The 27,924-nt window shown below is 46.1% G+C and overlaps 2 protein-coding genes across 5 annotated transcripts in view; one reads left to right on the top strand and one right to left on the bottom strand.

Annotated features, from left to right (window-relative positions):
• HSDL1 (hydroxysteroid dehydrogenase like 1) overlaps window positions 1-25,060 on the bottom strand; it is an 82,315-nt gene extending 57,255 nt beyond the window's left edge. For 2 of the 4 annotated variants that reach the window (XM_075576907.1, XM_075576906.1), the window contains exons 1-3: window positions 24,079-25,060; window positions 16,627-16,710; window positions 15,600-15,662 (exon numbers count right to left, since the gene is read on the bottom strand). The gene's annotated coding sequence lies outside the window, so the exon portion shown is untranslated. The remainder of the gene's footprint in view (window positions 1-15,599; window positions 15,663-16,626; window positions 16,711-24,078) is intronic. The other 2 variants (XM_075576909.1, XM_075576908.1) reach the window with 1 other exon arrangement.
• On the top strand, window positions 1,272-11,235 carry LOC142470040 (inactive hydroxysteroid dehydrogenase-like protein 1). Its single transcript, XM_075576904.1, has 4 exons — window positions 1,272-1,497; window positions 1,670-2,115; window positions 8,927-9,157; window positions 10,658-11,235. The coding sequence occupies exons 1-4, from the start codon at window positions 1,302-1,304 to the stop codon at window positions 10,790-10,792; spliced, it is 1,008 nt and encodes a 335-aa protein (XP_075433019.1). The 5' UTR covers window positions 1,272-1,301; the 3' UTR covers window positions 10,793-11,235.
• Window positions 25,061-27,924: the final 2,864 nt, after the last annotated feature.

Here is a 27,924-nt window from a genome sequence, read left to right as displayed (position 1 = left end):
AGCACATGCAGGCTCTCTCTCACAGTACATGCAGGCTCTCTCTCACAGCACATGCAGGCTCTCTCTCAAAGTACATGCAGGCTCTCTCTCACAGCATATGCAGGCTCTCTCACAGCACATGCAGGCTCTCTCTCACAGCTGCTTGTGCTGTCAGAAGCTAATAGTAACTTTGTTACTTGCAACAAAGTAATATTTCTTCCACCACTTGTATAGCTTCTGCTAAGGTAATTTTTATGTTTTTTTTAATAGTTTGTAGTTAAAATCACTATCCCCCAACTGTTCTTCCAATTCTCCCCTTCACCCACCTCTCCCCCTCATCCCTTTCCCCCCCTCAACCCCTCCCCCTACCCTCTCTCCCCCCCTCACCTCTTCCCACCCCTCACCTCTCTCTCCCCCCTCACCTCTTCTCACCCCTCACCTCTCTCCCCCCTCACTCCCCCCCTCACCTCTCACACCCACCCCTCACCTCTTTTTCTCTCCCTCACCTCTCTCTCCCCCTCACCTCTCCCTCCCCCCTCACCTCTCTCCTCCCACCCCCTCATCTCTCTCCTCCCACCCCCTCACCTCGCTCCCCCTTCACCTTGCTCCCCCCCTCACCTCACTCCTCCCCTCCACCTCTCTCAATCCCCCTTCACCTATCTCTTCTCCCCCACCCTTGCCTCTCTCCGCCTCCCTCTTCTCCCACCCCTCGCCTCTCTCTGCCTCCCTCGCCCTCACCTCCCTCTTCTCCCACCCCTCACCTCTCTCTCTTCTCCCCCCCACCTCTCTTCTCCCCCCCTATCACCTCTCTCTTCTTCCCCTTCACCTCTCTCTTCTCCCCCCTCACTTCTCTTCTCCCCCTTCACCTCTCTCTCTTCTCCCCCCACCTCACCTCTCTCTTCTCCCCCCTCAACTCTCTTCTTCCCCCCCCTCAACCTCTCTTCTTCCCCCCCGCACATTTCTCTCTTCTCCCCCCCCCCCCATCCCCACCTCTCTCCCCTCTCATTTGCTACTTTACTTCTTTTTCCTACACAGGTGCAACAGCGTAGTTCCGAGTTATATATCTTTACCAAAGTGTCTATTATGTTATGAAAAAAGTCTACATTTAGCCTATAATAGTAATAATCCCCTCAGAACATGGCATTATTGGCCAGTAATGCCCTGTTCTTCGGGGATTATTACTTAAGTATAACATTTCCTACCCCCTGGGCGATGCATTTTGAATACTTAGTGTAGGTGTGTCATATTCATGTGACACTGATGAAATAAATGTAAATGAAGGGAGAGATGTTATCATTGTATGTTACATCTCCTGCAGAGCAATGGAGGCCGTGTCTGCCCTGCAGAGATTCTCCGTGTTACTGTACGTTCTTGCTGTGGTGGGAGCGTGGTACACAGCTCGGAAAGGCCTCAGCCTCCTGTGTGAGTGCTACAGTGTGATCCGGCTGCATGTCACCCCACGTCTGCTCAGCAGGACCGACCTGGTCAGGCAGTATGGGGAGTGGGCCGTAGTGACCGGTGAGTGGGACTGAGGGGAGGGATGGGATATGAGACATCGTATTCTGTAAGAATAACTTGAACCCATAAATCTGTCGCTGTTCAAACAAGTTCAGCCTCCTAGAAATAGAGGGTCCGGCTCCTGAAATGGGTAACGAGTCTCTTGTTTTCCCCGTCTGACTTTGTTCTTCAGGTGCCACAGACGGCATTGGTAAAGCGTACGCGGAGGAGCTGGCGAGCCGCGGTGTGAACATTATCCTGATAAGCCGCAGCAGAGAGAAGCTGCAGAGAGTGTCTGACGCCATCGCTGGCACCTACGGGGTGAGGACCAGCTTTATAGAGGCGGATTTCAGCCGTGGCCGCGAGGTGTACCCCCCCATTAAGGAGGCCCTAAGACACGTGGATGTGGGCATTTTGGTGAACAACGCTGGGGCATTTTACGATTATCCCCAGTGTGTTACTGAGCTTCCGGAGGAGAACATTTGGGACATGATAAATATCAACATTGCTGCGGCTACAATGCTAGTGCATATAGTACTGCCGGGTATGGTACAGAGGAGGAAAGGAGCCATCATTAATGTGTCTTCAGTGAGCTGCGTGCAACCTGCACCACAATTAACCGTCTACGCTGCTACAAAGGTAACATAACTCCTCAGCGCCTGCAGATAGGGGGGCGGTAATGGTGGTTTCTGGGATTCCTTCTGCACTGTAGGCTGCAGGATTGGGGGGAAACTGGGAGTTTCTCATTTTCTGTGATATATATTTTCAGGAGAAAAAATTGGGAAAGAAAAAAAATGATGTAATTGTGAAAAATATGAACGGCTCTTAGGATCATTTCTATTTACAAAATGCATCTTCCTGCCCTCCTCTTTTTAGCATTTAACTTTACCATACTGTATACAATATCACAGAGGTCTTGTTTCAGTATTATATTTATACCACAACCTCCTAGTTTTAATGTATAGGAAATCACTTAGCTGATTGGTCACAATAATTGCATGTAGCCTACTCATTGTTCCAAGATATAAATTGTTAACCTGTGCTATGTGTTTCAGGCCAGCGTGGCAGTGAATGGGTTATTCAAAAAGTATGTTTGTTAGGTAGCACTCCACAAAGAACTAAATGTATAGATATAAACTGTAGATAAATTGGTGCACGGAGGACCACTGACTCCCAATAGAATCAGATATATATACAGAAGGGCCCCAGCACGCAAATAGATACAATAGACAATTGTCACTTGGAATAAGTCAATAAAGATATATTTGGCAAAATTTGTAGCAGCTGTACAATATACCCAAATGCAGGGTCTGGAGATCACATCTCGTGAAACAACAACTACAACAATCTGGAGGGAAAGGAGTGGCTGAGGGGTGAAAAAAAGGGGGGTGCAGGATAACATCAATGTGACAACAAAAAGGGGGAAAAAAGGAAAAACGTACAATACACGTAAAAATGTAGGGTGGATAAAGTAGGGGGGGGGCAACGAACGTTTCGGGGCCTCTGACGCCCCTTCTTCAAGCCCGTTCCCACAGATACAAATGATCTGTGGTACTTCCCTAATTAACACCCCCCCCAACACGAAAATCTCTAGATAGACAAACCCTGAGACCATATGATGTACTAGATGAATAAACCTAGTCTGAATAAATCAAGGTAATCTAACCTGTGTAGTGCCGATAATCACAAGATATGATCAAGGGTATGTAAATGAGCAATATTGCTAAACCCTATAACCCGTATAATGAGTATTTGCAGATAATCACAAAATATGATAACGGATATGCAAATAAGCAATATTGCTAAACCCTGCCTAGGGGGCTATTGGATTGCTAACATACAGTGCAAGTCCCACCATCTCTAGTAAAAGCCTGAGACTAACAGCTGGAGGTAAACAAGTTAGTAGAAGTGAAGCAAATAAGGCAAAATACGCATCCTCTGCTGTTGCAAACGCCTATGACTCTCCTGGGGCAGTCTGCAGGGACTACTGCAGAGACTAATTAGGGAAGTACCACAGATCATTTGTATCTGTGGGAACGGGCTTGAAGGAGGGGCGTCTGAGGCCCCGAAACGTTCGTTGCCCCCCCCCCTACTTTTTCCACCCTACATTTTTACGTGTATTGTACGTTTTTCCTTTCCCCCCCCTTTTTGTTGTCACATTGATGTTATCCTTCACCCCCCTTTTTTTCACCCCTCAGCCACTCCTTTCCCTCCACATTGTTGTAGTTGTTGTTTCACGAGATGTGATCTCCAGACCCTGCATTTGGGTATATTGTACAGCTGCTACAAATTTTGCCAAATATATCTTTATTGATTTATTCAACTTGACAATTGTATATTGCAGGGGTGAGCAAACTTTTTATGCCGAGGCCCCCTTTTTGTCCATGAAATTTCTCGGGTCCCCCTGCCTGATTTAATCAAAATCACATTAAAAAAAAAACTTTATTAAACGGTATACAATATAAATACAAATATGTCTAAGGCCGCACATATAGTGCCCGCGACGGAGACGCGTGACGTCACCGTCGCCACTAGCGAAAGTTGTATTTCGCTTTGTTTCGGCGCAGGCGACCAGGCCATTGATTGGTTCAGGGGCTGTCACGAGGCGACAGCCCCTGAAAAATCAAATATTGCCGGTGTCAAAAAATCACGTCGCGCTAACTATAAGGGCACGCGGCGGCGACAATGTATTTGTTTTCGGGCGACGTTGCGTCGCCGGCACTATAAGTCACTCTTTAGCAGGTGATATTGAACCTAACCCATGTCCTCCCATTTCAGCTCTGTCCCATACCCCTGAGAATTCCACCTTTAAATTCCAAAAAGGGCTATCTGTCGCCATATAAATATCCGGAGCCTGCTGCCCAAACTGGACGAACTAAGGGCATGGTGCCTTATGCATAAACCCAAAGCCATCATTCTTACAGAAACATGGCTATCCCCTAAAACCCCTGATGCAAATATCGCCATTCAGGGATACTCCATTTTTAGGAGAGATATGTCAAAGAGAGGAGGAGGGGTGTTATTTTATATTGCAGACACCTTACAATTTACACTGTTAAATTGCCCACCAAGCCCATCCTCTTTTGAAATTCTAGTTGGCAAAATCTGCCTCCCCTTTTCTAAGCCAATCTTGCTTGCTGGCATCTACCGCCCCCCTAAAGCCCCTCTACAATCCCTGACTGATATCACCCAATTTCTTGGCTCCATTTCCTCTCTGAATGAGAAGAGTGAGCTGCTAGTTCTTGGAGATTTCAACTTCAATTGGCTTGACCCTAAAAACCACAAAATCCAGATACAACTCAAGTCACTTAACCTATCGCAACTCATTTCCCAACCCACACGGATAAACCTGAACTCGCATAACCATTCCTTGCTAGACTGGATTATCTCCTCAAACCCCATCAGAATCCAATCCTCTGGCATCCTTCTTGACATTTTCAGTGACCATGCAATAGTGTACTGTGTAAGGAAAATTAAAACGCCCCAATCAAGCCCTAAAGTTCTCCTCACTAGAACATTTAAAAACTTTAACCCACAACAGTTTCTGGATGACCTTACCAACTGCCCATGGCACAGAATCGATTTAATTCCCGACCCTGATTCTGCACTCGACTATTTCCAATACGAGTTCTTAAAACTCTGCGATACCCATGCTCCACTGCGCAAAATAAGGGTACGGGGGGCCCACCTTCCATGGGTTACAACTGACCTTATTGCACTCTACCAGCTCAGGGATACCTTGTGGAAAAGCTACAAAGTAACTGGCACTACCAAGGATCTCAATCACTACAGATGCCTGCGGAACATGTGCACAAGGCAAACAAGGCATGCAAAAGCACAATATTACTCTGACAATCTCCACCAAAATACATCAAACCCAGCTAACTTCTGGAAGGTTATCAACAATATATTCCAGCCTCCTAACCATCACCAACCAAGTAAAATCACTAAGGGGGATATTACTCTGACAAACCCCACTGACATTGCAAATGCATTCAATGATTACTTTGTAGGGTGCGCCACTAACTTATTAGCAAAACGCAGCCCAAACCACAAACCTGAATCTCATCCTGGGAGTACCTCTATAGTCCCACCCCCTCCCAACACTGCCCACAATTTTCAATTTGGCCCAGTATCTGAAGAGGAGATTATACAAGCGCTCCTCAAACTAAAACTAAGCAGCCAATGTGGACCTGACTTACTACAATCTAGGTTCCTACGACTTGGTGCCCCAGCCATTGCCAAACCAATTGCGTCCATAGTCAACTCTATCCTGTCTGCAGGCCATATCCCTAAGACCTGGAAAACTGCCAGAGTTGTCCCAATCTTCAAAAGTGGGGACAAAAACACTGTCTCAAACTACAGGCCAATCTCACTTCTCCCAATTCTATCCAAAGTCATGGAAAAATGTGTCCACTCCCAATTAAGCGATTTCTATACCAAGACAAATTTCCCTAGCCAATTCCAATCTGGGTTTCGTCCCAAACACTCCACCGTAACTACCCTGCTAAAAGTTTGCAATGAAATGCAGTGTGGAATGGAACGGGGACAACTCACTGGTGCAGTATTCCTAGATTTTGCAAAGGCTTTTGATACAGTTGATCATGCTATCCTGCTTAACAAACTCCAGAGGTCTGGAATAGGGAAGCATGCTTTAAACTGGTTTCAGTTCTACCTATCAGGAAGATCCCAACATGTGTCCATCTCAGGCTCTAACTCCAACCCCCTGGATATCACCTGTGGTGTACCGCAAGGCTCTGTTCTGGGGCCCCTACTCTTCTCAGTGTTCATTAATGATCTTCCCACAGCTTGTAAGGAAGCCTCAATACACATGTATGCAGACGACACAATCCTATATGCACACAGCCATAGCCTCTCTGACCTTCAACACATACTTCAGTCTGACTTTTTGAGACTCGAAAACTGGATTTCCAAAAACAAACTGTTTTTAAACACCGACAAGACTGTAACAATGGTATTTGGGATCAAGACTACATTTTTAAAGCTTCCAGTGACTGAGCTCCTGATCAGAACCAACGCTAACACCACCCTAACCCCTGTCACTAGTTTTAAATACCTGGGCTTATGGTTTGACTCCCACTTAACATTCGGGATGTACATTGATACCCTGACAACCAAGACCTATGCCAAACTAGGGGTACTTTACAGGAACAAATCCTCCCTAAGTCTCCTGGTCAGAAAGCGTATCGCACAGCAGAGGCTAATGCCAATTATTGACTATGGAGACATAGTATATGGCTCGGCTCCTCAAACCCACCTTAGCAAACTTGACACCCTCTACAATTCAATTTGTCGTTTTGTTCTCCAATGCAACTACAACACACATCACTGCGATATGCTCAAAGAACTAGATTGGTCATCACTAGAGTCTAGGCGCAAAGTTCACCTTTCCTGTCTTGCCTTTAAATTCTTCATGGGCAAGCGACCCAGCTATCTGAAAAGCTCCTCACCCCTACCACATGCAGCACTTATCACCTGAGATCAGACTCCAAAAGACTGTTCATGGTCCCAAGGCTCAACAAAGTATCCGGACGTTCCTCCTTCTCCTACCGTGCACCCCAAAACTGGAACAACCTACCAGAGACTCTCACATCCACCACCAGTTTAAGTTCTTTCAAATCTAAGGCTGTCTCACATTTTAATCTGGTCTGTAACTGTTTCATACGCCCATAATATATATTTTCTTTAACTGTGCATGCAATGTGTTGTACAGTATATAATGTATACTCTGTTCATTTATGTAACTGTACTTGTAACCATGTATTATTTGTTTTACTCTGTGCCCAGGACATACTTGAAAACGAGAGGTAACTCTCAATGTATTACTTCCTGGTAAAATATTTTATAAATAAATAAATAAATACTTACATACCTCAACAGCTCGCTCTTGCAAAATTAGGCTGCGTCCACGCTGCTGCTGAGAGCGGTGACATCACCAACTCTCCAAGCATGAGCACAGGGTGTCCTGCATAATTTTGCAAGCACGAGCAGGGAAGTGTTTTCACTTTTTTTCCCCATTATTTCTGTACATTCATACATTTCTGCACATTCAAACACACACACATTCACACACACACACATTCACACACACACACACACACACACACACACACACACACACACACACACACACACACACACACACACACACACACACACACACACACACACACACACACACCCCTCTCCCCACACACACACTCAACCCCACACACACACACACACACATTCAACCCCACACAAACACACACACACACACTCACCCCCCCACGCACACACACACACTCACCCCCCACGCACACACACACACACACACGCACACACACTCAACCCCACACACACACACTCAACCCCACACACACACACTCAACCCCCCCCACACACAACCCCTCCCCCACACACAACTCAACCCCCCCACACACACGTATAACCCCCCCACACACACACACATACAGCCCCACACACACATACAACCCCACAAACCCCCCCCCACACACAACCACACACACACACACACAACCACACACACACACACACAACCACACACACACACACACACACACACACATACACACACTCAACCCCCCCCCACACACGCAAACACACACATTCAACCCCACACAAACATACACACTCAACCCCCCCCCCACACACACTCAACCCCCCCACGCACACACACACTCAACCCCCCCCCCCACACACACACCGCACACACCCCCACCCCACACCCCCCACCACCGACCCACACCCCCACCACCCCCACCCACCACACACACACCCACCACACACACACATCCACCCACCACACACACCCCCACCCACCACACACACACACACACCCACCACACACACACACCCCCACCCACCACACCCCCACTCCACCCACCACCACACCACACCCACACACACACACCACACACACCACACACACACCCCCACCCACCACACCCACCCCCACCACACACACACCCCCACCCACCACACACCCACCCCCACCCACCACACACCCACTCACCACACACACACACACACACACACACACACACACACACACACACACACACACACACACACACACACACACACACACACTAAGCCAGCTCAGCTCTGCCCATGTGCTGCTAAAAACGGGCAGCTAGCAGACAGGAGGAGGAGGGCTTGTCTGTGTGCAGGGAAGGCCCCGCAGCAAGGCCCCGCCCCCTCTGCAAGATACAGAGCAGAGAACCAGCAGCCTCAGCACGGAGCTTCTGGCCGCCCGTGCACAGCTCTGCCCGCCCCCAGGTTTCCCCGCACGCAGCCCGCGCCCCCCCTAAATTATTTGGCGCCCCCCAGTTTGCGCACCGCTGGTCTATTGTATCTATTTGCGTGCTGGGGCTCTTCTGTATATATAAGTGAATGGGTTATTATACACATTGATTTATCCTTAAAGGCCTTTATGGATTACTTTACGCAAACTCTGCGTTATGAGTACAAGTCCCAGGGGATCTTTGTCCAGAGTTTGCTGCCCTCTTTTGTCAACACGAACATGACGTCCAGTTTCCATGGATTGCTGGACAGGTGGCCCTTGCTCGTCCCCTCTCCTAAAGTGTACGCCCGGGAGGCTGTGTGTACGATCGGAAAATCCCACCGAACAGCAGGGTACTGGTTCCATTATATCCAGGTAACGGAGAGTGGAAACAGGTTGCAGTGTGTAAGGGGGGACATATGTAAATTGTGCTATGTGTAAGGGGTGCCCTATTAAGTGTATTTACCTGCTATCTGTAACCTACAGTGATAAATGGAGATAGCAAAGTCCAAGATCCCACCCAACATGAGATAGCTCAGTCCAAGACCCCACCCAACATGAGATAGCTCAGTTTAAGACCCCACCCAACATGAGATAACTCAGTCCAAGACCCACCCAACATGAGATAGCTCATTCCAAGACCCCACCCAACATGAGATAGCTCAGTCCAAGACCCCACCCAACATGAGACAGCTCAGTCCAAGACCCCACCCAACATGAGACAGCTCAGTCCAAGACCCCACCCAACATGAGACAGCTCAGTCCAAGACCCCACCCAACATGAGACAGCTCAGTCCAAGACCCCACCCAACATGAGACAGCTCAGTCCAAGACCCCACCCAACATGAGACAGCTCAGTCCAAGACCCCACCCAACATGAGACAGCTCAGTCCAAGACCCCACCCAACATGAGACAGCTCAGTCCAAGACCCCACCCAACATGAGACAGCTCAGTCCAAGACCCCACCCAGTGAGAGACAGCTCAGTACAAGACCCCACCCAGTGAGAGACAGTTCAGTCCAAGACCCCACCCAGTGAGAGACAGTTCAATCCAAGACCCCACCCAGTGAGAGAGCTCAGTCCAAGACCCCACCCAGTGAGAGAGCTCAGTCCAAGACCCCACCCAGTGAGAGAGAGCTCAGTCCAAGACCCCACCCAGTGAGAGAGAGCTCAGTCCAAGACCCCACCCAGTGAGAGAGAGCTCAGTCCAAGACCCCACCCAGTGAGAGAGAGCTCAGTCCAAGACCCCACCCAGTGAGAGAGAGCTCAGTCCAAGACCCCACCCAGTGAGAGAGAGCTCAGTCCAAGACCCCACCCAGTGAGAGAGAGCTCAGTCCAAGACCCCACCCAGTGAGAGAGCTCAGTCCAAGACCCCACCCAGTGAGAGAGAGCTCAGTCCAAGACCCCACCCAGTGAGAGAGAGCTCAGTCCAAGACCCCACACAACGTGAGAGAGAGCTCAGTCCAAGACCCCACACAACATGGGAGAGAGCTCAGTCCAAGACCCCACACAACGTGAGTTAGCTCAGTCTGAGACCCCACCAAGTGAGAGATAGCTCAGTCTAAGGTTTTACCCACCAAGAGAAAGTTTAGTCTCCCACTGCAATATCTGTTCATAGTGACTGCAGGTTCAATTCCCATCACGGGAAACTCAGACATTCCTCCATCCCCAGGAGATGAAGAGAGAACGTGTTGTCATGATACCCATTAGCATTACTGCTGGTGGCTGCCACATCACCCAAAGAGCCATCTGTGCTCCTCACGGAGCAGCTATCAAACTAGGAGAGCTCTCGCCATGTAGCTTACAACGGGAACACTGATAACTGTCTCTCTCATTAACTGATAACTGTCTCATTAATTCCTTTGTGCGTTTCAGCTGTCTGTGTGCGAGTCGCTGCCCGTTTGCTTCTGGATTCCAATAGCCAACTTTCTGACTAAGACCTTACGTCAGGAATATTTCTCCTTCAAGAGCCGGAGGCTTCAGGAGAAAATTAGGACAACCCCAGAGTGAGACCCTTCATTTTCACTGATAAATACTTGTGACCGGATTCACTAATCTCTGATACGGGTTATCGCCAGTGGTGGGATTCAGAAATTTTAGAAACTAGTTCTCTCTCACCTTACCGCCCTTTTATAGTGAAAAACCACCATCATCAGCTCTCCCCCTTATCATCATCATCATCATCATCATCATCAGATCTCCCCCTCATTACCTCTCATCATCAGATCTCCCCCTCATCATCACCTCTCCCCCTCATCATCAGATCTCCCCCTCTTCATCACCATCATAAGCTTTCGCCCCTCATCATCAGATCTCCCAAACCCCCCTAATCATCAGATACCCCCAGTCCCCCTCAGCATCCTCAGATCTCCCCCAATCTCCCTCAGCATCATCAGATCTCCACTAGCCCCTCGTCATCCTCAGATCTCCCCCAGTCCCCTTCACATCTTCCCCAGTCCCCTCAGCATCCTCAGATCTCCCCCAGTCCCCCTCAGATCTCCCCCAGTCCCCCTCAGCATCCTCAGATCTCCACCAGCCCCCCTCATCATCCTCAGATCTCCCCAAGTCCCCCTCAGATCTCCCCCAGTTCCCCTCAGCATCCTCAGATCTCCACCAGCCCCCCTCATCATCCTCAAATCTCCCCCTGTCCCTCCTCATCCTCAGATCTCCCCCAGTCCCCTACATCATTCTCAGATCTCCCCCAGTTCACCTCATTATCCTCAGATCTCCCGTAGTCCCCCTCACATCTTCCCCAGTCTCCCTCAGCATCCTCAGATCTCCCCCTTTCCCCCTCATCATCCTCATATCTTCCCCAGCCCCACTCACCATCCTCAGATCTCCCCCAGTCCCCCTCAGCATCCTCAGATCTTCCCCAGTCCCCCTCATCATCCTCAAATCTCCCCCAGTCCCTCCTCATCCTCAGATCTCCCCCAGTCCCCTACATCATTCTCAGATCTCCCCCAGTTCACCTCATTATCCTCAGATCTCCCGTAGTCCCCCTCACATCTTCCCCAGTCCCCCTCAGCATCCTCAGATCTCCCCCAGCATCCTCAGATCTTCCCCAGCCCCCTCAGATCTCCCCCAGTCCTCCTCCTCATCCTCAGATCTCCCCCAGTCCCCCTCACATCTCCCCCAGTGCCCCTCAAATCTACCCCAGTCCCCCTCAGCATCCTCAGATCTCCCCCAGTACCCCTCAGATCTCCCCCAGTACCCCTCAGATCTCCCCCAGTCCCTTTCAGATGTCCCCCTCATCCTCCTCAGATCTCCCTCAGTCCCCCTCATCATCTTCAGATATCCCCAGTCCCCCTTATCATCCTCAGAGCTCCCCCAGTCCCCCTCAGCTTTCCCCCAGTCCCCTTCATCTTCCTCAGCTCTCCCCCAGTCCCCCTCAGCATCCTCAGATCGCCCCTAGTCTCCCTCAGCAACTTCAGATCTAACCCTAGTCCCCCTCAGCAACTTCAGATCGCCCCCAGTCCCCCTCAGATCTCCCCCCCTCCTCCATGCCTACCTGGTGGACACAGGATCGGGAGATGGTATGCGGTGGGCCCCCGGCTTAAAGAATTAACCAGTAGAAGAATTACTTGAGGCAGAGCAGAGCAGCACGAGCTGAGGAGAGTGCTCTAACAGCAGACACCGCAAGTTCCAGGTCAGACAGATAGGTGGCGCTCCTCCCCTGCAGTCCTGCTCTGCCTCAAGTGATTCTACAACCGGTTAATTCTTTAACACCTAGGGCCCACCGCCGCTTACCATCTCCCCGCGCCTGTCTCAAGAATTAAGCCCCGGTTCAGCGAATTTGGGAAATTCTAGGAACAGGTTTGCGCGAACCGGCTGAATCCCACCACTGGTTATCGCTGCGTGATCCTGCATTAGCAATCGAGGGGCGATAACCCGTATGGGACATTAGCAAATCTGGGGGAGTGCTCATGTTATTCACTGTCTCAGAGGCCATCAACAAATCTGTCAGCCCCCCTGGCACTGAATGTGTTAACATGTCACATGATGCTTTCTACAGGGGGAATTTGAATGGGGAATTTGTATACAATGGTTGCTGTTTTCCGTCACTGGAATGAATTGATTTGCGGTCCGGCAGATTATATGATTTACAAGGAGAAATATACAGAACAACATCAGGTGTGGAATATTTCTCAGTGCTAATTTCCTGCTTTCAGCTTCCATCCTATTTTGGGAGACAGCGCCCTCTAGTGCGTAGGAATGGGACACTTCGCAGCAGGGTTTAGGCTTATTATGATTAGGGGTTAAGGTTAGGAATAGTAGGGTTTGGGGGACAATGTTAGGAATTGTAGGATTAGGGTTAGGGGTTATGGTTAGGAATAGTAGGGTTAGGGGTTAAGGTTAGGAATATTAGGGTTTGGGGTTAAGGTTAGGAATATTAGGGTTAGAGATTCAGGTTTTTTATGATTAGGGGTTACGGTCACAGGTTGCAGTTATCAGCATTACATAAAATGGCCTGAAATCCACCAGACTCCCTGGGTCAACTGCAGTGGCAAACTGTCCTGGTGGCCAAACAGCCGCAACTAACTGACCTAGATCCCTGCTGCTTCCACAAACCTCTTCTTGTTAATCCCACGGTTGCGTGTTAGTTTCCCAGTGGTTGCTTGTTTTCACGTACTTATTTCATATGTTTTAGCAGGTGAGAGACACAGAGAAAGTGAGTATTATTCGGGTGTCTGTCGCCTGGCACCAATGTGGCTGTGATTGCACAAGAGCTCACCTCTCTACTCTAATTACTATTACTAATCGCTGCCCATTATCCTGATCTCACCCCAGCATAATCAAAGACCAAGCCCCTCTAGCAATGAACAGGTTAAATACAGCATGTATATGATAGGTGTGTGCGACACACACATTCTCATCCGTGTTCAGAATGTGTTTATGGCTGGATTCCCACTTACCAATACATGGTACTGAGAGAAAGCACAGCTGGGTAATGCATATTTACTAAGAGGTGCTAATAGTAAATATGGCCCCCTGTTTAACAGTTGTTTCACAATTCAATGTAAGCTTTAAAGCAGCAGTCCAAGCTGCCGTTTTAATTTTTTTTTATTTTGTTCCCCTTTAATATGTGTATCAATACAATCCTTCATTTCTGATTAAGACCATGTGTCTGCCTCCTTTCTACCTACTGGACTACCTCAATACAATCCACACAATGATAAGTAATTAGCTAAGTGGCCGATCGATCCGTTCTTCTGTAAATCGATCAGCGAAGATTCGGCTCAGGGGTTCACTAAATGGCTGTCAGTGCAGCAGAAGAGGGCCAAATATGCAAAGTTCTGTGGGGAAGATTATTCAACCAGGCAGGCAATAGAAACAATTGGTGCACTGCTAGAGAAAGGGCAAGGCTCAAAAAGGGGTGTGTAAATGGTGTGTAGGTGAGCGCATACAAAAAAGAAGAAATAATACAATGTACACAAGTAACTGCTTGTGAAGCTACAGGGGGATTGGGGGGAGTGGTATAGTTCTAAATAAATATTATGGATGTACTCACACAGACATGTGTGAGTAAAATCACACAGCGTTGTCTTTATGCACTGTCCGCTGTTTCTTTCTGTCACTGGATATCCCCAGTAGCTGCAGTGAACTCGTTGCATTTAACCCACGAGCAGAAAAGAGCACAATAGCCCAGTATAAGCAGAATGTTAAACGGGATTGGGGGAGGGGGGAAGGTAAGGGGATGGGAAATGGAAATGAGGGTGGTGGAAAGGAATATTGATGTGCAAGCTATAAAAATAAAATGCACTCACACGGGCATGTGTGAGTGAACTACACAGAGGGAGTTCTTAGGACCCTTAGCGCAGGATTCGTTCCGTCAACGGGTGTTCGAGTCTTCAGTGCACTGACTGACGCTGGCTCGCAGCAAATCCAGGAGAGGATAACAGCCAGGGCAAAACAGTTGTATAAAACGTATAATTTATTGTACAAAGAAAGAAAAGCAGTAACTTACATAAAAAATAATAAAGATGGTCTCCGCAGTCAAGCAGACTGTCTCGGTCTCAGTAGGTCCCTTCTTCGGCGTCCGGGTGGCCACAAGAACTACAGAGGCTGTCGATGATCAAAAAGGCTCCACCAGGAACAACGCGTTTCGCAAGCGCACTTGCTTCCTCAGGTTCTGGTGGTGACGTGGAGTTCAGTGGAGCTTTTTAAGCCCTCTTGATTTGATTGGTTTAATTGCAATCAGTTCAGATAGTTTATACAGGCCAATGAAACACTGTGCACAGATGGTAGTATTAAGAGTATAAAAGTATACTAGTATCTGGTATATTAGCATGGTAAACCAGCGCGAATTGATGTTTCAAGGGATAGCATGACAGTTTCAAATTCATAAAAAATGATTACTCCAATAGAAAATTCCTTACACCTTGTAATTTTCAAAGTGAACATGCATGACGTAGGGTGAATACTTAATGTGTGGTCTATGTCAGACAGAACAGCAGTGGTCTGGGTAATAATATGCTGTTGTAACGGAGTGATACTAAGACATGAAAATAAGTAGCAGGACAGTATACACACTGGCTATGTCAATTGTCATTAGAGTCTGAGGTATAAAATCATAGGTGCATACCCAGGTAGTGGCTGCCAATGATACTAAGTGCTCAAAGTGCAAGTAATGTATGTATATGTGCTCTTATTAAAATGCATAATAATACAAATATATACTAAAATAGGTGGCAGAACAGTGATAAATTATATAATGAAATAAAATGACAGGGACTATATAAAATGTATAGAAAATATACATATAAAAATATATATAACATTTTTTAGGTAAAAACATACAAAGACTAATTTTACATACCGTATACGATCAGCAACTAAGGGTGCCATTGCCTGAGCCTGGAAACTTGTGGAGGTCCCCACACTAAACGGGTAAAAGACAAAATATGGGATGTCATAGTAATGTAAAAAGTGCCTAGTATACAGCGAGAAACTGCTCAGAGATCCCAGAAAACGTGGGAGCCACGGATTAGGCATGAACATCTCACAAACTCAAATAACAATCACGCAGGGTTCCATGTTTGTTTTCTAACCCCCATCACTATAAATGGTCCGTCCCATAGGAGGTGATGGCTTTTTTGCCAAATTAACAAAGGTGCACATACAGTACCCTCAGGTATGCGGTGTTAGGGGGTCTGTCCCTGTAAGTCTCACTTATTTAGTTTGAGTCTCACTGTCTGGCAGTCTCACTTATTTAGCCTGAGTCTCACTCAGTTTCAGACAGTCTCACTTATTTACACTGAGTGTCACTCACTGTCAGGCAGCTTCACTTATTTACAGTCTGTCTCACTCATTGTCAGGCAGTTTCACTTATTTACACTGAGTCTCATTTACTGTCTGGCAGTCGCACTTATTTACACTGTCACTCAGTGTCTGGCAGTCTCACTATTTGCACTGAGTGTCACTTACTGTGGACTCCATTCATTTTTGTTAACACACAACTATTTTCTTTTTTATGTTTTTTTTAACTCCAAAAATGTGGAACGGCCATGGGCACTAGTTTTGCCCCTTCTTTTGCCAACCTTTTCATGGGCTAGTGGAAGTCATTCCAAGTGTTTGGATATATGAACCCCTTCAGAAACAATACTTTTACAAACAATACTTTTATAAACAATCTTTTACAAACGGTTTATTGATGATTTGATTTTTATTTGGGATGGTGAGGTTTGTTCTTTGCTTTCCTTTATTGACACTCTAAATACCAATCAATTCCACTTACAATTTACACACAATCTTCAACATATACACTATTTAGACTTATTTTTATACATTGTTCTTAATCTGCACATCCACACAGGTGTTTAACAAAAAGAAAACTTGCGCAATACCTTTTTGCGAGCAGACAGCTGCCACCCCAGGACTCTTTTGAAGGGCATTCTGGAAGGTCAATTCATGTGACTCAGAAGGAATTGCTCAAATTATGAAGATTTTATTGTACAATCTCTTGATCTATGACATGTTCACTGCCAGGGGATATAGATCTATTGACCTGGATAGGGCCTTGAAGAGGTCAAATTAACTGACAGAGCCTCTTTACTGAATCAATCGAAAAGAGAATCTTTTAAAAGAGAGACCTCACTCTTCATTACACAATTTAGTGTTCAAGCATAACAAATGAAATCAATTGTGAAAAAACATTGGAAAGTACTACATCTTGATCCGGCCATACGCACATTGGTTGATGCATGCACCAGATTTGTCTTTAGGAAGGCGAAAACCATAGCTAATAATTTGTCGCCCAGTTTATTTAATTCGAATGAGATTTCTATTGCTAACAAGGCAAATGGTTCATATTGGTGCCCCCATTGCAAAGCGTGCTCTCATATGCAGCCCGCCTCACATTTTGCCCCAACAGTCACAAACAAAAAATACAAAGTAAGATCTTTTATTAATTGTGACGCCAAATATGTTGTTTATTTGTTAGCTTGTGGCTGCGCAAAGCCAAATGTGGGGAGAACGATTATATCACTCAAACAAAGAATCTTGGAGCATCTACGGTTTAAAAAGGGGGACCTTAATCACCCAGTTTCCAAGCATTCATTTTCTTGCAATCTGGGTGGGGTTGATTTATTTTCTTTTAAAGGCATAGAATATATTCCATGCCGTTAGAGGTGGTAATAGAATGAACCAATTGGATCGTAGGGACATGTATTGGATATACATATTGCAGACAAGGACTCCGTTGGGTCTTGTAGGCGGACGCTCACAGAGGTATGCAAGGGAGACTGGTTATGGTGAAATGAAATAAGGCTTTTATTGCGCCTGTTTCCTTAACATCAGGAAACCATCCAAACAAGGGGTAAACAAAGCTTCTATTCACTTGGGAGTATTTCTAGTGAAATACTATGCAATTCACAACTCCCTTTAGATAAGCATGTCTCCCAGCCCCAAACATATAGCATGAAATGAACAGATATAAAAAGTCTTATAAATGAAAGTCTTATCTGTTAGCTGGGCTGCTGTAGGGGAAGCTTCTCTGCTCTCTTGGAACTGCACCCCTGTGTGCACATAAAATGTCAGGCTCCAGGTAAGAATCTTGTCCCCTTTGTCTTGTGGTCAGCTTGTCGCTCAAGACATCTGTCCTTCCTTGGTTCAGCCCAGTTGTGGACTAAGGAATCTCTGCTCTGTCTGCAAGTTCAGCTCAGGTGTGAGCTAAGGAGTCTCACTTCCTGTCTCAAAAGACAGGCTTTTCTAAGCAATCTAATCAGGCAGGTGGAGTTTGTTAATTGACTACCAGCAGTTAACCACCACACTGCTGGATTAGAGGCACATTACCTGAACAGGGATAACTCCCCTGTTACATACCTCCCCGTTTGTGGGAAGCTCGGGCTTGCAACGGCCAAAGCGTATCCTTCCACTCTCATTCTAGATATCTCTGTGACTTGAATGAGAGTGGATGGAGGAAGAGAACCCTCAGTTCCGCTGGGATTGGAGCCCTTTCTCCAGTTTATTCATGTCTCCTCCCGAAGGTGCTTGAGATCAGCACTCCACAGTCGCTCGATGGGGACTTTTTCTAAGTATAGTCTTTTTGCTATGTGCGCGGTCATGAGATTTCCCTCGCATCGGGTGCTCATCTTATTGTAGGCAGACTGTATGGCAGTAGTTGCAGAGCGTTTAAAAACAGCCCTTTGAGTTTTCTGCTCTTGAAGCTGTCTCTGCCCTTTTCCCACTCAATGGAGTTGCTAGTTCAGCCTCTTTGGGATTAAGTTGTAATTCCACACCCACTTCCAGAGAATGTCCCATCTTTTCAGCTTCATCAGCTAAGGATTCTTTTGGTTTTGATTCAGCATGTGTACCTTCTTTTATTGCCTGTTGGGTGGCTGAAGGTTTTGCTAGTGCTTGTTTAGGTGGTTCAATTTTTGCAACCTTGTCTTTCAGACGGACGAGCGTTATTGTGGCTGTGGGACACTGACGCTTAGTCAGGGTCAATATTTGTCCTTGAAGAACTTTCATCTCATCCGCGAGAGATCCCTGTTTTTTGAGTGCGACTTGCAAGTCTCTTCTCAGGGAATTTATCTGCACGCTTTGCTTTCTCTGAGCTTGCTTCCACATTTTTATTGCATTGTGAAGCACTATGAATTTCTTTGCTCGGGCCACAGTTACTTGTTTTAGTTTCTGGACCTTCTTGTGCTCCCTTTTGAGCCGGGTCACCTGGGTTCTAAGCTTGGCCTCTAGCGATGCTTTGGTGACGCTCAGGGTAGCCTTCAGTTTCTCATGCTGCTTTGCGGGGACATACTGGGTAATCAGACGTTTCTGCAGCACTTGACTTTCTTTAACAGCCTGTAGATTGTCTTCCTGCAGAGTTCGCTGCTTCTCCTCGGCCTTCTCGAGGTGCGTACGCAGACCTTGCAGTTGGTTCTGCAGTCGGTGCTCTGCTTCAAACTTCTCACCTTCCAAAAGTCTATTTATTTCTTTAAGCTCGTGCAGCTTTTCATTCTTTTCCTTGACATCGTTTGTCAAATGAAAATTTTCTTCTTTGAGTTTTAAGTTTTTTCTTTTTAATCTTAAATTTTCTCCTTTTTCAGTCTCTGTACTATTCAGGGCCTCCTTGCAGTCCTCCTTCCATTGACGCACATCTGCTTTGAGAATGACAATCTCCTGGCGTGAGACTTCCTTCTCTAGGTTGAGAGTCTGAAGCTCCTTCTGAGAGACTTGGAGATCTGTATTAAGATTGACAATCGTTTCTTCAGAAATGTCCAGCTCCTCAGTGAGACTGTGTAGTTCCTTTCTGGAAACTTCCAGGTCTGTGCGACAGCTGTTGGTCTCATGATGTGAGGCATCCAGTGCTCTGCGGAGTGTATGAACCTCTTTCTGAGATACATCTACGTCTGTGCGGACACTGTTGACCACCTGTTGTGAGGCATTCAGCTCTATGCGAAGAGTGTGAACCTCAGACTGCCATCTGCTTCAGTGCCTCCTCATATTTCCGCTTCAGCTTAGCCATCATTATATCAGATTGGCTCTGCTTTTCATCCATGGCGGAAATAGTAGCATTTGCAGTATCTGGCTCAGTCTTGAGATCGTTCAATTCTGTCCTGGCCAAAGAGTACATTGTGAGCACATCTTTCTGTAGCTTCACGTTATTTTCCAGGAGCCGATCACAGTCACGCCTGGCATTTTTCAGGGCTGGTCAAGGGATCGACACTCACTGGTTCCGGCTCCGCTTCCCTGGGATGGTTGGTTGGGTGTTCCTCACTTTTGGCACTGGACAGACACTTCTTTGGGGTACATGACTTCTGCCTTGGGCCCTCTGGATATTCGGTTAACCGCGGGACGAATTCTCAATTTTCTCTAGGCTGCAGGGCATCTCGGTCCCCCTTTTTCTCCACAGGATCTGCGGATGTGTCTGTTCCTTCCACGGTAAGTGAAGAACCGCTTTTCTTTTTTCGCCTTTTTGTTTTGGATGACACCGTCCCCTCAGGGATACTGGGGTCTCCATCTTCATTCGAAATTTTAGCAGCGTCACTGGATCCACCTGGCTTTTCTTGCAACTGTAACAGCTGATGGAAATATTCGGTGATCCACTGCTCCCGCTCTTTCTCCTGACGATCATATTTGTCATCATAGGGAGCGGGATTTCCGGTTCGTACCAAGTTCAGGCACCCCCACCATTCTTGGGGTGTTTTGTGGGTGTGACTCGGTTTGGGTTCCCCATAAGAGATGTCTTCCTCCTCATCAAACTGGAAGGGCCACTCTTCCGTGGGGTAGGGTTCATTACCGGAACGCTGCATCTTGTCCTCCATTTTGGGGCTATCAGGTGTAATTTTCTTCCTGACCTCAGGAGGCGCTATTGCAGCTGTTGCCACTGTATTTGCTAGAACCCCCAATTGTGGTAGTCCTACAGGTGGGCCTATTTTGCTTGTAGAGGTCTTAGCTCTCACAGGCATCTTTGTAGACTTTTTTTTCTTTCTTGGGTAAGTTTACAATATCAGCAGTACTGTGCACACATTTTCTCTCATCAGGTATGCAGGATGTGCAGTTGCTAGGTAAAAAAGTCTATTTGCTTTACACCATTTACTTGCTAGGTATAATCTCTCATTAGGTATGCTGGATGTGCAGTTCCTAGGTAAAAACTTCTGTTTACAACATTTACTTGCTAGGTGCAATCTCTCTGCTTCAGCCAAATAATGTGATTTTCTGCTTGAGTTCAGTCTCAACTTTGGGTATTATGACATTCACTCTTCACACTTTGGGATACCTTTTACACAGCTCAGCAATTCCTTTTTTTCTAGTAGGCAATTTTACCCTCAGCACTTGTTTACTGAAAATTCCCCTGCTTCAGCACAGTCTTGCATCAATTTTCATATTTTTCTGCAAATACTCCATTCACAACTGGTAGTCCTATGCGGTGTGGCAGCCTTTACTTGCAGAATCAGTACCGCTCGTGGGTCACCATCTGTATTCACTGCTTCAGCTAAACATTTGAAAACAACAAACGCCTATCCCTTTAAGGGCTAACTCACTTCTTGAACCCTGACTATGGCTGGAAGGCAAACCCCCTATTTCAATGACCATATTACATTTTATTGTGATAGGCAAATAAGGTTTACCTGCTTCAGCAGTCTCTCTCTATCTCTCCTCTTGGGATTGGGGAAAAGAGTACATCTGTGGTTTTCTAAGTTTCAGTGCAGGTTAGATTTCCTGCCTGGGTGTGTACCACTTTAATTCTGGTCTCTGCAGCATGAGATTTTTTTGTTTATGTTGCTCAGACTGTTTGTAGACAAAAAAACACACAAAAAAAATTCACATCCAGCTCCGGTCCCTTCTAACTTCAAAGACCACCTCTCATCCCACTTCTGCCACCATATGTAGGCGGACGCTCACAGAGGTATGCAAGGGAGACTGGTTATGGTGAAATTAAATAAGGCTTTTATTGCGCCTGTTTCCTTAACATCAGGAAACCATCCAAACAAGGGATAAACAAAGCTTCTATTCACTTGGGAGTATTTCTAGTGAAATACTATGTAATCCACAACTCCCTTTAGATAAGCTTGTCTCCCAGCCCCAAACATATAGCATGAAATGAACAGATATAAAGATTCTTATAAATGAAAGTCTTATCTGTTAGCTGGGCTGCTGTAGGGGAAGCTTCTCTGCTCTCTTGGAACCGCACCCTTGTGTGCACAGGAAATGTCAGGCTCCAGGTTAGAATCTTGTCCCCTTTGTCTTGTGGTCAGCTTGTCGCTCAAGACATCTGTCCTTCCTTGGTTCAGCCCAGTTGTGGACTAAGGAATCTCTGCTCTGTCTCCACGTTCAGCTCAGGTGTGAGCTAAGAAGTCTCACTTCCTGTCTCAAAAGACAGGCTTTTCTAAGCAATCTAATCAGGCAGGTGGTGTTTGTTAATTGACTACCAGCAGTTAACCACCACAATGCTGGATTAGAGGCACATTACCTGAACAGGGATAACTCCCCTGTTACAGGTCTCAATACCGATTAGGACTGTAGCAATTTCCTATAGTCATGTTTATAGAAGTGGAGACTGTGATGGATATCTTGGTATCTTGTTCCCTTTCTCTCCCCCCGCACATTTTTATACACACCCAATGGGCTTTATGGACTTCAAGGACCGGCTAGATTATTTGTATACATGTTGGTTCTCCTCAGCTATACGATGTCTCTCTCTTTTTTTTCTGTGAATTAAAGCAGCAGTTCAAGCAATATCCTACATGTGTTTTTTTTTTGTTTTTTTTAAATAAATCAGTTCTGTACTATGAGAAAATACTTGTAGCATTTTTTTTTTAATTTTTATGTATTCTAATGTAATAAGCATTTTTGTTTGTATAGCAACCATTTACAAAGTCACATCTCCTTCCTCTTCTGAGACATGCTCTGACACACCCTTTTTGCCCTCTCTCTAGCAGTGCACAATTGTATCTAGTGCCTGCCTGGTCACATGATCTTCCACACATAACTTTGCATCTTGGGTACTCTTCTGCAGCACTAACACAGTGATTTAAAGAACCCCGAAGCCGAATCATTGCCGATTGATCACAGGAGAAAGGATCGATCGGCAATTTAGCTAATCACTTGTCCGTGTGCAGATTGTATTGATGCACATATTGAATGGATTTTTTTTTCTTTAAAGGCAGCTTTAATACAGACAACCTTTATTCTGTTTAAGCTATTTCGCATAATAAGTTATTATGAAATAGATGTGGAAGTATTTCATATTCAGTGATTTTTTATTGTGTAAAACATTTGGTTATTCTCATAATTAATATTATAATGAATACGTCTTCTTCCTAGTGTGTTGTTGGGAACACGTTTTGTACACGTCATCACATTTATTGATGTATGTTTGTTGATTTTTTGTGTATATATAATATATATATATATATATATATATATATATATATATATATATATATATACAGTGTTCGACAAACCTATACATTTGCACGCCTCGGGCGAGTGGATTTAACATCGTGGCGAGCTCCTATTGGCCCAAGCAGCACACGTGTGGTACTAGGTGGCGAGTAGATTTTTTTGTTTGGCGAGTAGATTTTTTGGTGATTTGTCGACCACTGTATATATATATATATACACAAAACAAAAGAAGACAGCGCGGCTCCAATAGCGTAATATGTAGAGGTAATTTAATAAAAAATACCAAATGACACATAGATTACAGCCACTCACCTAGATTCAGAATAAAAACAAGCATAAGGATAAGGTACACTCTCGCAAGAAATCACCGTCACTCCATCAGAGATGAACGCCAAAGCAGCACTCAAGGATTGTGGTATCACTTGTTTGGAACTACCCCCTTTATCATTATTTCACCATCCGTATTATCTATAGCAGCAGGGCTTTTTTTTTTATTTTTAATGTTTACATATTTGCATTATTTGTATTATTTCGTTTTTGTCATTTCTTGGTTGTCCTTTTTTTCAATCAAGTTTTAGTTGTTTGTTGAGCAGTTGGACGTGCGTAGTGACGTTTCCCTTGGTGGAACGCAACCCGCAAAATCCCTGACACTTGTATTGTATTGTATGTCTTTATTTATATAGCGCCATTAATGTACAAAGCGCTTCACAGTAGTAATACATGTGGTAATCAAATAAATAACAGATAATATAAATAACAGATCATGGGAATAAGTGCTTTAGACATACTTCCGGGTATGTTTGCCATTTAAAAGCTCAGGTTTGGGTTTTTTGAATTACACCATCATAAAGCTCTTGGCGCAAAACACATAGGTGGTTCCTTGTACCTCCGTTTTATCCATGACCTAATAAATATTGTTTTTATAGAAGTCACCCTCTCTCTCAATCATTTACCTGGGGGTGCTCTGCACTTCTCCCTTCTGCTTTTTGTTCCTGTCACCACCGGAGGCTCCCGGCCCTTTCTGAGGGTTGGAATCATTTCATCAGTCAATCTCCAAACTGCAGCATGTGAGTTTTTGACTTTCTCAATTGTGATCTCCTTCATATTGGCTTAGTTCATAAGTGGATTCTTAGAACAAATGTTGGACGCCATGTATTTTTCCTGGTTTCTGCATATAGTGCGCGCGCGCTTCAATTAGAATTGGCTGTTTCCAGGCCTGGCGTTCTGTACTTCAGCCACGCGCGGGTGCACGGAGGTGAGGGTGGCGTGGCAGATCACAGCAAATACATGAAAATTTATATTTTCGTGCTGCTGCAGCGCCGCATTTCGCTGCCAAGCTATTCACAGCCCGGCTATCGCTGTGACGTCTATAGCCACGCACGCCCACACACAGGGCGCGCGCCCGCACGCGCTGCGCACCAGCGCCTACTATATAACTATAAAGTAATCTCCATGGAATAAACTTGTCGCCCGCACTCTTTAAACCCCAGCTCCCTGTTTGGACTCTTTCTCACTTATTTACACTGAGTCTCACTGTCAGTTATCCCTTATTATTATGGGGTGTTTTGTGCTTGTGCATTGTTTCCCTCCTCAGAGCGTCTGACATATACAGGTATTTCTATCAGTAATTCTCCCGGGACTTCCCCCTCCTTCACCGGCCTCAGGGCGCTATATTCGGGGTAGGCTCTGCACGCTAGCCGGAGGCTTCTTAGCTTGTTGCTAAGGACCCGGACTCTGCCGTTGCTAGGCAGAAAGTTGTAGGGCTGAGGTGGCCGCTAGTTGCTGTGGTGACGGGGGACTGCTGGGTGCCATGGTGCCGGTAAATTCGCGATGGCCGCTGGTTGTTATTGTGAACCTAGACGCGAGGTGGCCGCTGGTTGCTACGGTGACGAGAAACGCGCGATGGCTGCTGGGAGGTCGCGGATGTTTGCAATGGTGACGGAAGCCGCGCGACGGCTGCTGGGAGGTGGCAGCTGGTTGCTATGGTAACGGGAGACGCGCGGTGGCTGCTGGGAGGTGGCCGCTGGTTGCTATGGTGCCGCGAGACGCGCGATGATAAGAGCTTTTAAGTTGGAGACATTTCTGGGAGAAACCGCGGAGAATCGGTAACTATGTGAGAGTCACTGTATCACCCCATCTCTATATCACCGCCTAACCCCATCTCTATATCACCGCCTAACCCCATCACTTTATCCCCTCATCACCCCTTCACCTTCAAACCCCATCACTGTATCATCCCCTCATCATCACCCCCTCATCCCATCACTGTATCACCCCCTCATCCAATCATCATTGTATTTATTTATTTATTTATAAAATATTTTACCAGGAAGTAATACATTGAGAGTTACCTCTCGTTTTCAAGTATGTCCTGGGCACAGAGTAAAACAAATAATACATGGTTACAAGTACAGTTACGTAAATGAACAAGGTATACATTATATACAAGACATTGCGTGCACAGTTAAAGAAAATATATATTATGAGCGTATGAAACAGTTACAGACCAGATTAAAGTGTGAGACAGCCTTAGATTTGAAATAACTTAAGCTGGTGGTGGATATGAGAGTCTCTGGTAGGTTGTTCCAGTTTTGGGGTGCACGGAAGGAGAAGGAGGAACGTCCGGATACTTTGTTGAGTCTTGGGACCATTAATAGTCTTTTGGAGTCTGATCTCAGGTGATAGGTGCTGCATGTGGTAGGGGTGAGGAGCTTGTTCAGGTAGCTGGGTAGCTTGCCCAGAAAGTATTTGAGGGTGAGACAGGAAAGATGAACTTTGCGCCTAGACTCTAGTGATGACCAATCTAGTTCTTTGAGCATTTGCAGTGATGTGTGTTGTAGTTGCATTGGAGAACAAAACGACAAATTGAATTGTAGAGGGTGTCAAGTTTGCTAAGGTGGGTTTGAGGAGCCGAGCCATATACTATGTCTCCATAGTCAATAATTGGCATTAGCATCTGCTGTGCAATACGCTTTCTGACCAGGAGACTTAGGGAGGATTTGTTCCTGTAAAGTACCCCTAGTTTGGCATACTGTAGGTCTTGGTTGTCAGGGTATCAATGTGCATCCCGAATGTTAAGTGGGAGTCAAACCATAAGCCCAGGTATTTAAAACTAGTGACAGGGGTTAGGGTGGTGTTAGCGTTGGTTCTAATCAGGAGCTCAGTCACAAGAAGCTTTACAAATTTAGTCTTGGTCCCAAATACCATTGTTACAGTCTTGTCAGTGTTTAAAAACAGTTTGTTTTGGGAAATCCAGTTTTCGAGTCTCAAAAAGTCAGACTGAAGTATGTGTTGAAGGTCAGAGAGGCTATGGCTGTGTGCATACAGGATTGTGTCGTCTGCATACATGTGTATTGAGGCTTCCTTACAAGCTGTGGGAAGATCATTAATGAACACTGAGAAGAGTAGGGGCCCCAGAACAGAGCCATGCGGGACACCACAGGTGATATCCAGGGGGTTGGAGTTAGAGCCTGAGATGGACACATGTTGGGATCTTCCTGATAGGTAGGACTGAAACCAGTTTAAAGCATGTTTCCCTATTCCAGAGCTCTGGAGTTTGTTAAGCAGGATAACATGATCAACTGTGTCAAAAGCCTTTGCAAAATCTAGGAATACTGCACCAGTGAGTTGTCCCCGTTCCATTCCACACTGGATTTCATTGCAAACTTTTAGCAGGGTAGTTACGGTGGAGTGTTTGGGACGAAACCCAGACTGGAATTGGCTAGGGAAATTTGTCTTGGTGTAGAAATCGCTTAATTGGGAGTGGACACATTTTTCCATAACTTTGGATAGAATTGGGAGAAGTGAGATTGGCCTGTAGTTTGAGACAGTGTTTTTGTCCCCACTTTTGAAGATTGGGACAACTCTGGCAGTTTTCCAGGTCTTAGGGATATGGCCTGCAGACAGGATAGAGTTGACTATGGACGCAATTGGTTTGGCAATGGCTGGGTTTGGCAAATTGGTTTGGCAATTGGTTTGGTATCACCCCCTCATCATCACTGTATCAACCCCTCATCACTGTATCAACCCCTCATCACTGTATCACTCCCTCACTGAATCACCCTGCAAGGCTGCGGTCCCAGTGACTGCTACCGTGCGCTCTGCGTATAAGCAACGCCCCTCAATGGGGCTGGGCCCGGTAGGCACCTTCCCGCTGAAGGTGCAGCTGCGCCGTACTGCCTGTTTTTTTAAACTCAATGTAATTGAGTTTAGAACTTGCGACGGAGGTGTGGCCACACCCCCGCCGGCGGTTCACACAATGAGGGTGAACCAGCCGCGTGACGTCATGGCCACGCCCCCGCAAATCCCCCACCATGCCCCCTCCCGTCGCAATCTCCCTCTCTCCCTGGAAGACCGCCGATCGCGGTTAGCGCTGTGCACGCGCCGCACCCCCCCTGCCGGGCGCACGTGCTACAGTGCTAACTGGGACCGCAGCTTAAGAGACGTGCAGAGATACAATCACGGAGACAGTTTTGTGGAAATTAAATAATTGCTTTATTCAGTGACTTTAAATGACACAGTTTAAAGAAATATACACAAAAATAAACAACCTATCCCTTTGTAAGCAGAAACAGAAAATCAAAAGCGCAAATAAATCCAGATTATGAAAAAATATGGGGAAACAACACTTATAGTGCAATAATGTTTCAACAATAATTGTGAAAATGAATACATATCTCACTCACATGTTCCGTGAGTGGTAAGAGTAGTGTGGTTGTGATGAGAAACCAAATCGTGTTTGATTCTTCAGATACTCTCGAGACAGGGTCCCATACATGAAAAATAGAGAAGGCACACAG

The sequence above is a fragment of the Ascaphus truei genome, chromosome 19, assembly GCF_040206685.1.
Source record: "Ascaphus truei isolate aAscTru1 chromosome 19, aAscTru1.hap1, whole genome shotgun sequence".
Classification (NCBI taxonomy): domain Eukaryota; kingdom Metazoa; phylum Chordata; class Amphibia; order Anura; family Ascaphidae; genus Ascaphus; species Ascaphus truei.
The sequence above is the reverse complement of the archived record's forward strand: the minus strand, read 5'-3'. Positions and strand labels throughout refer to the sequence as shown.

Coding starts and splice junctions, on each gene's coding strand:
- LOC142470040 (XM_075576904.1), top strand. CDS start 1,302: ATGGAGGCCGTGTCTGCCCTGCAGAGATTCTCCGTGTTACTGTACGTT. Junction 2,116..8,926: donor CCGTCTACGCTGCTACAAAG/GTAACATAACTC, acceptor TTATCCTTAAAG/GCCTTTATGGATTACTTTAC. Junction 9,158..10,657: donor ACTGGTTCCATTATATCCAG/GTAACGGAGAGT, acceptor TGTGCGTTTCAG/CTGTCTGTGTGCGAGTCGCT.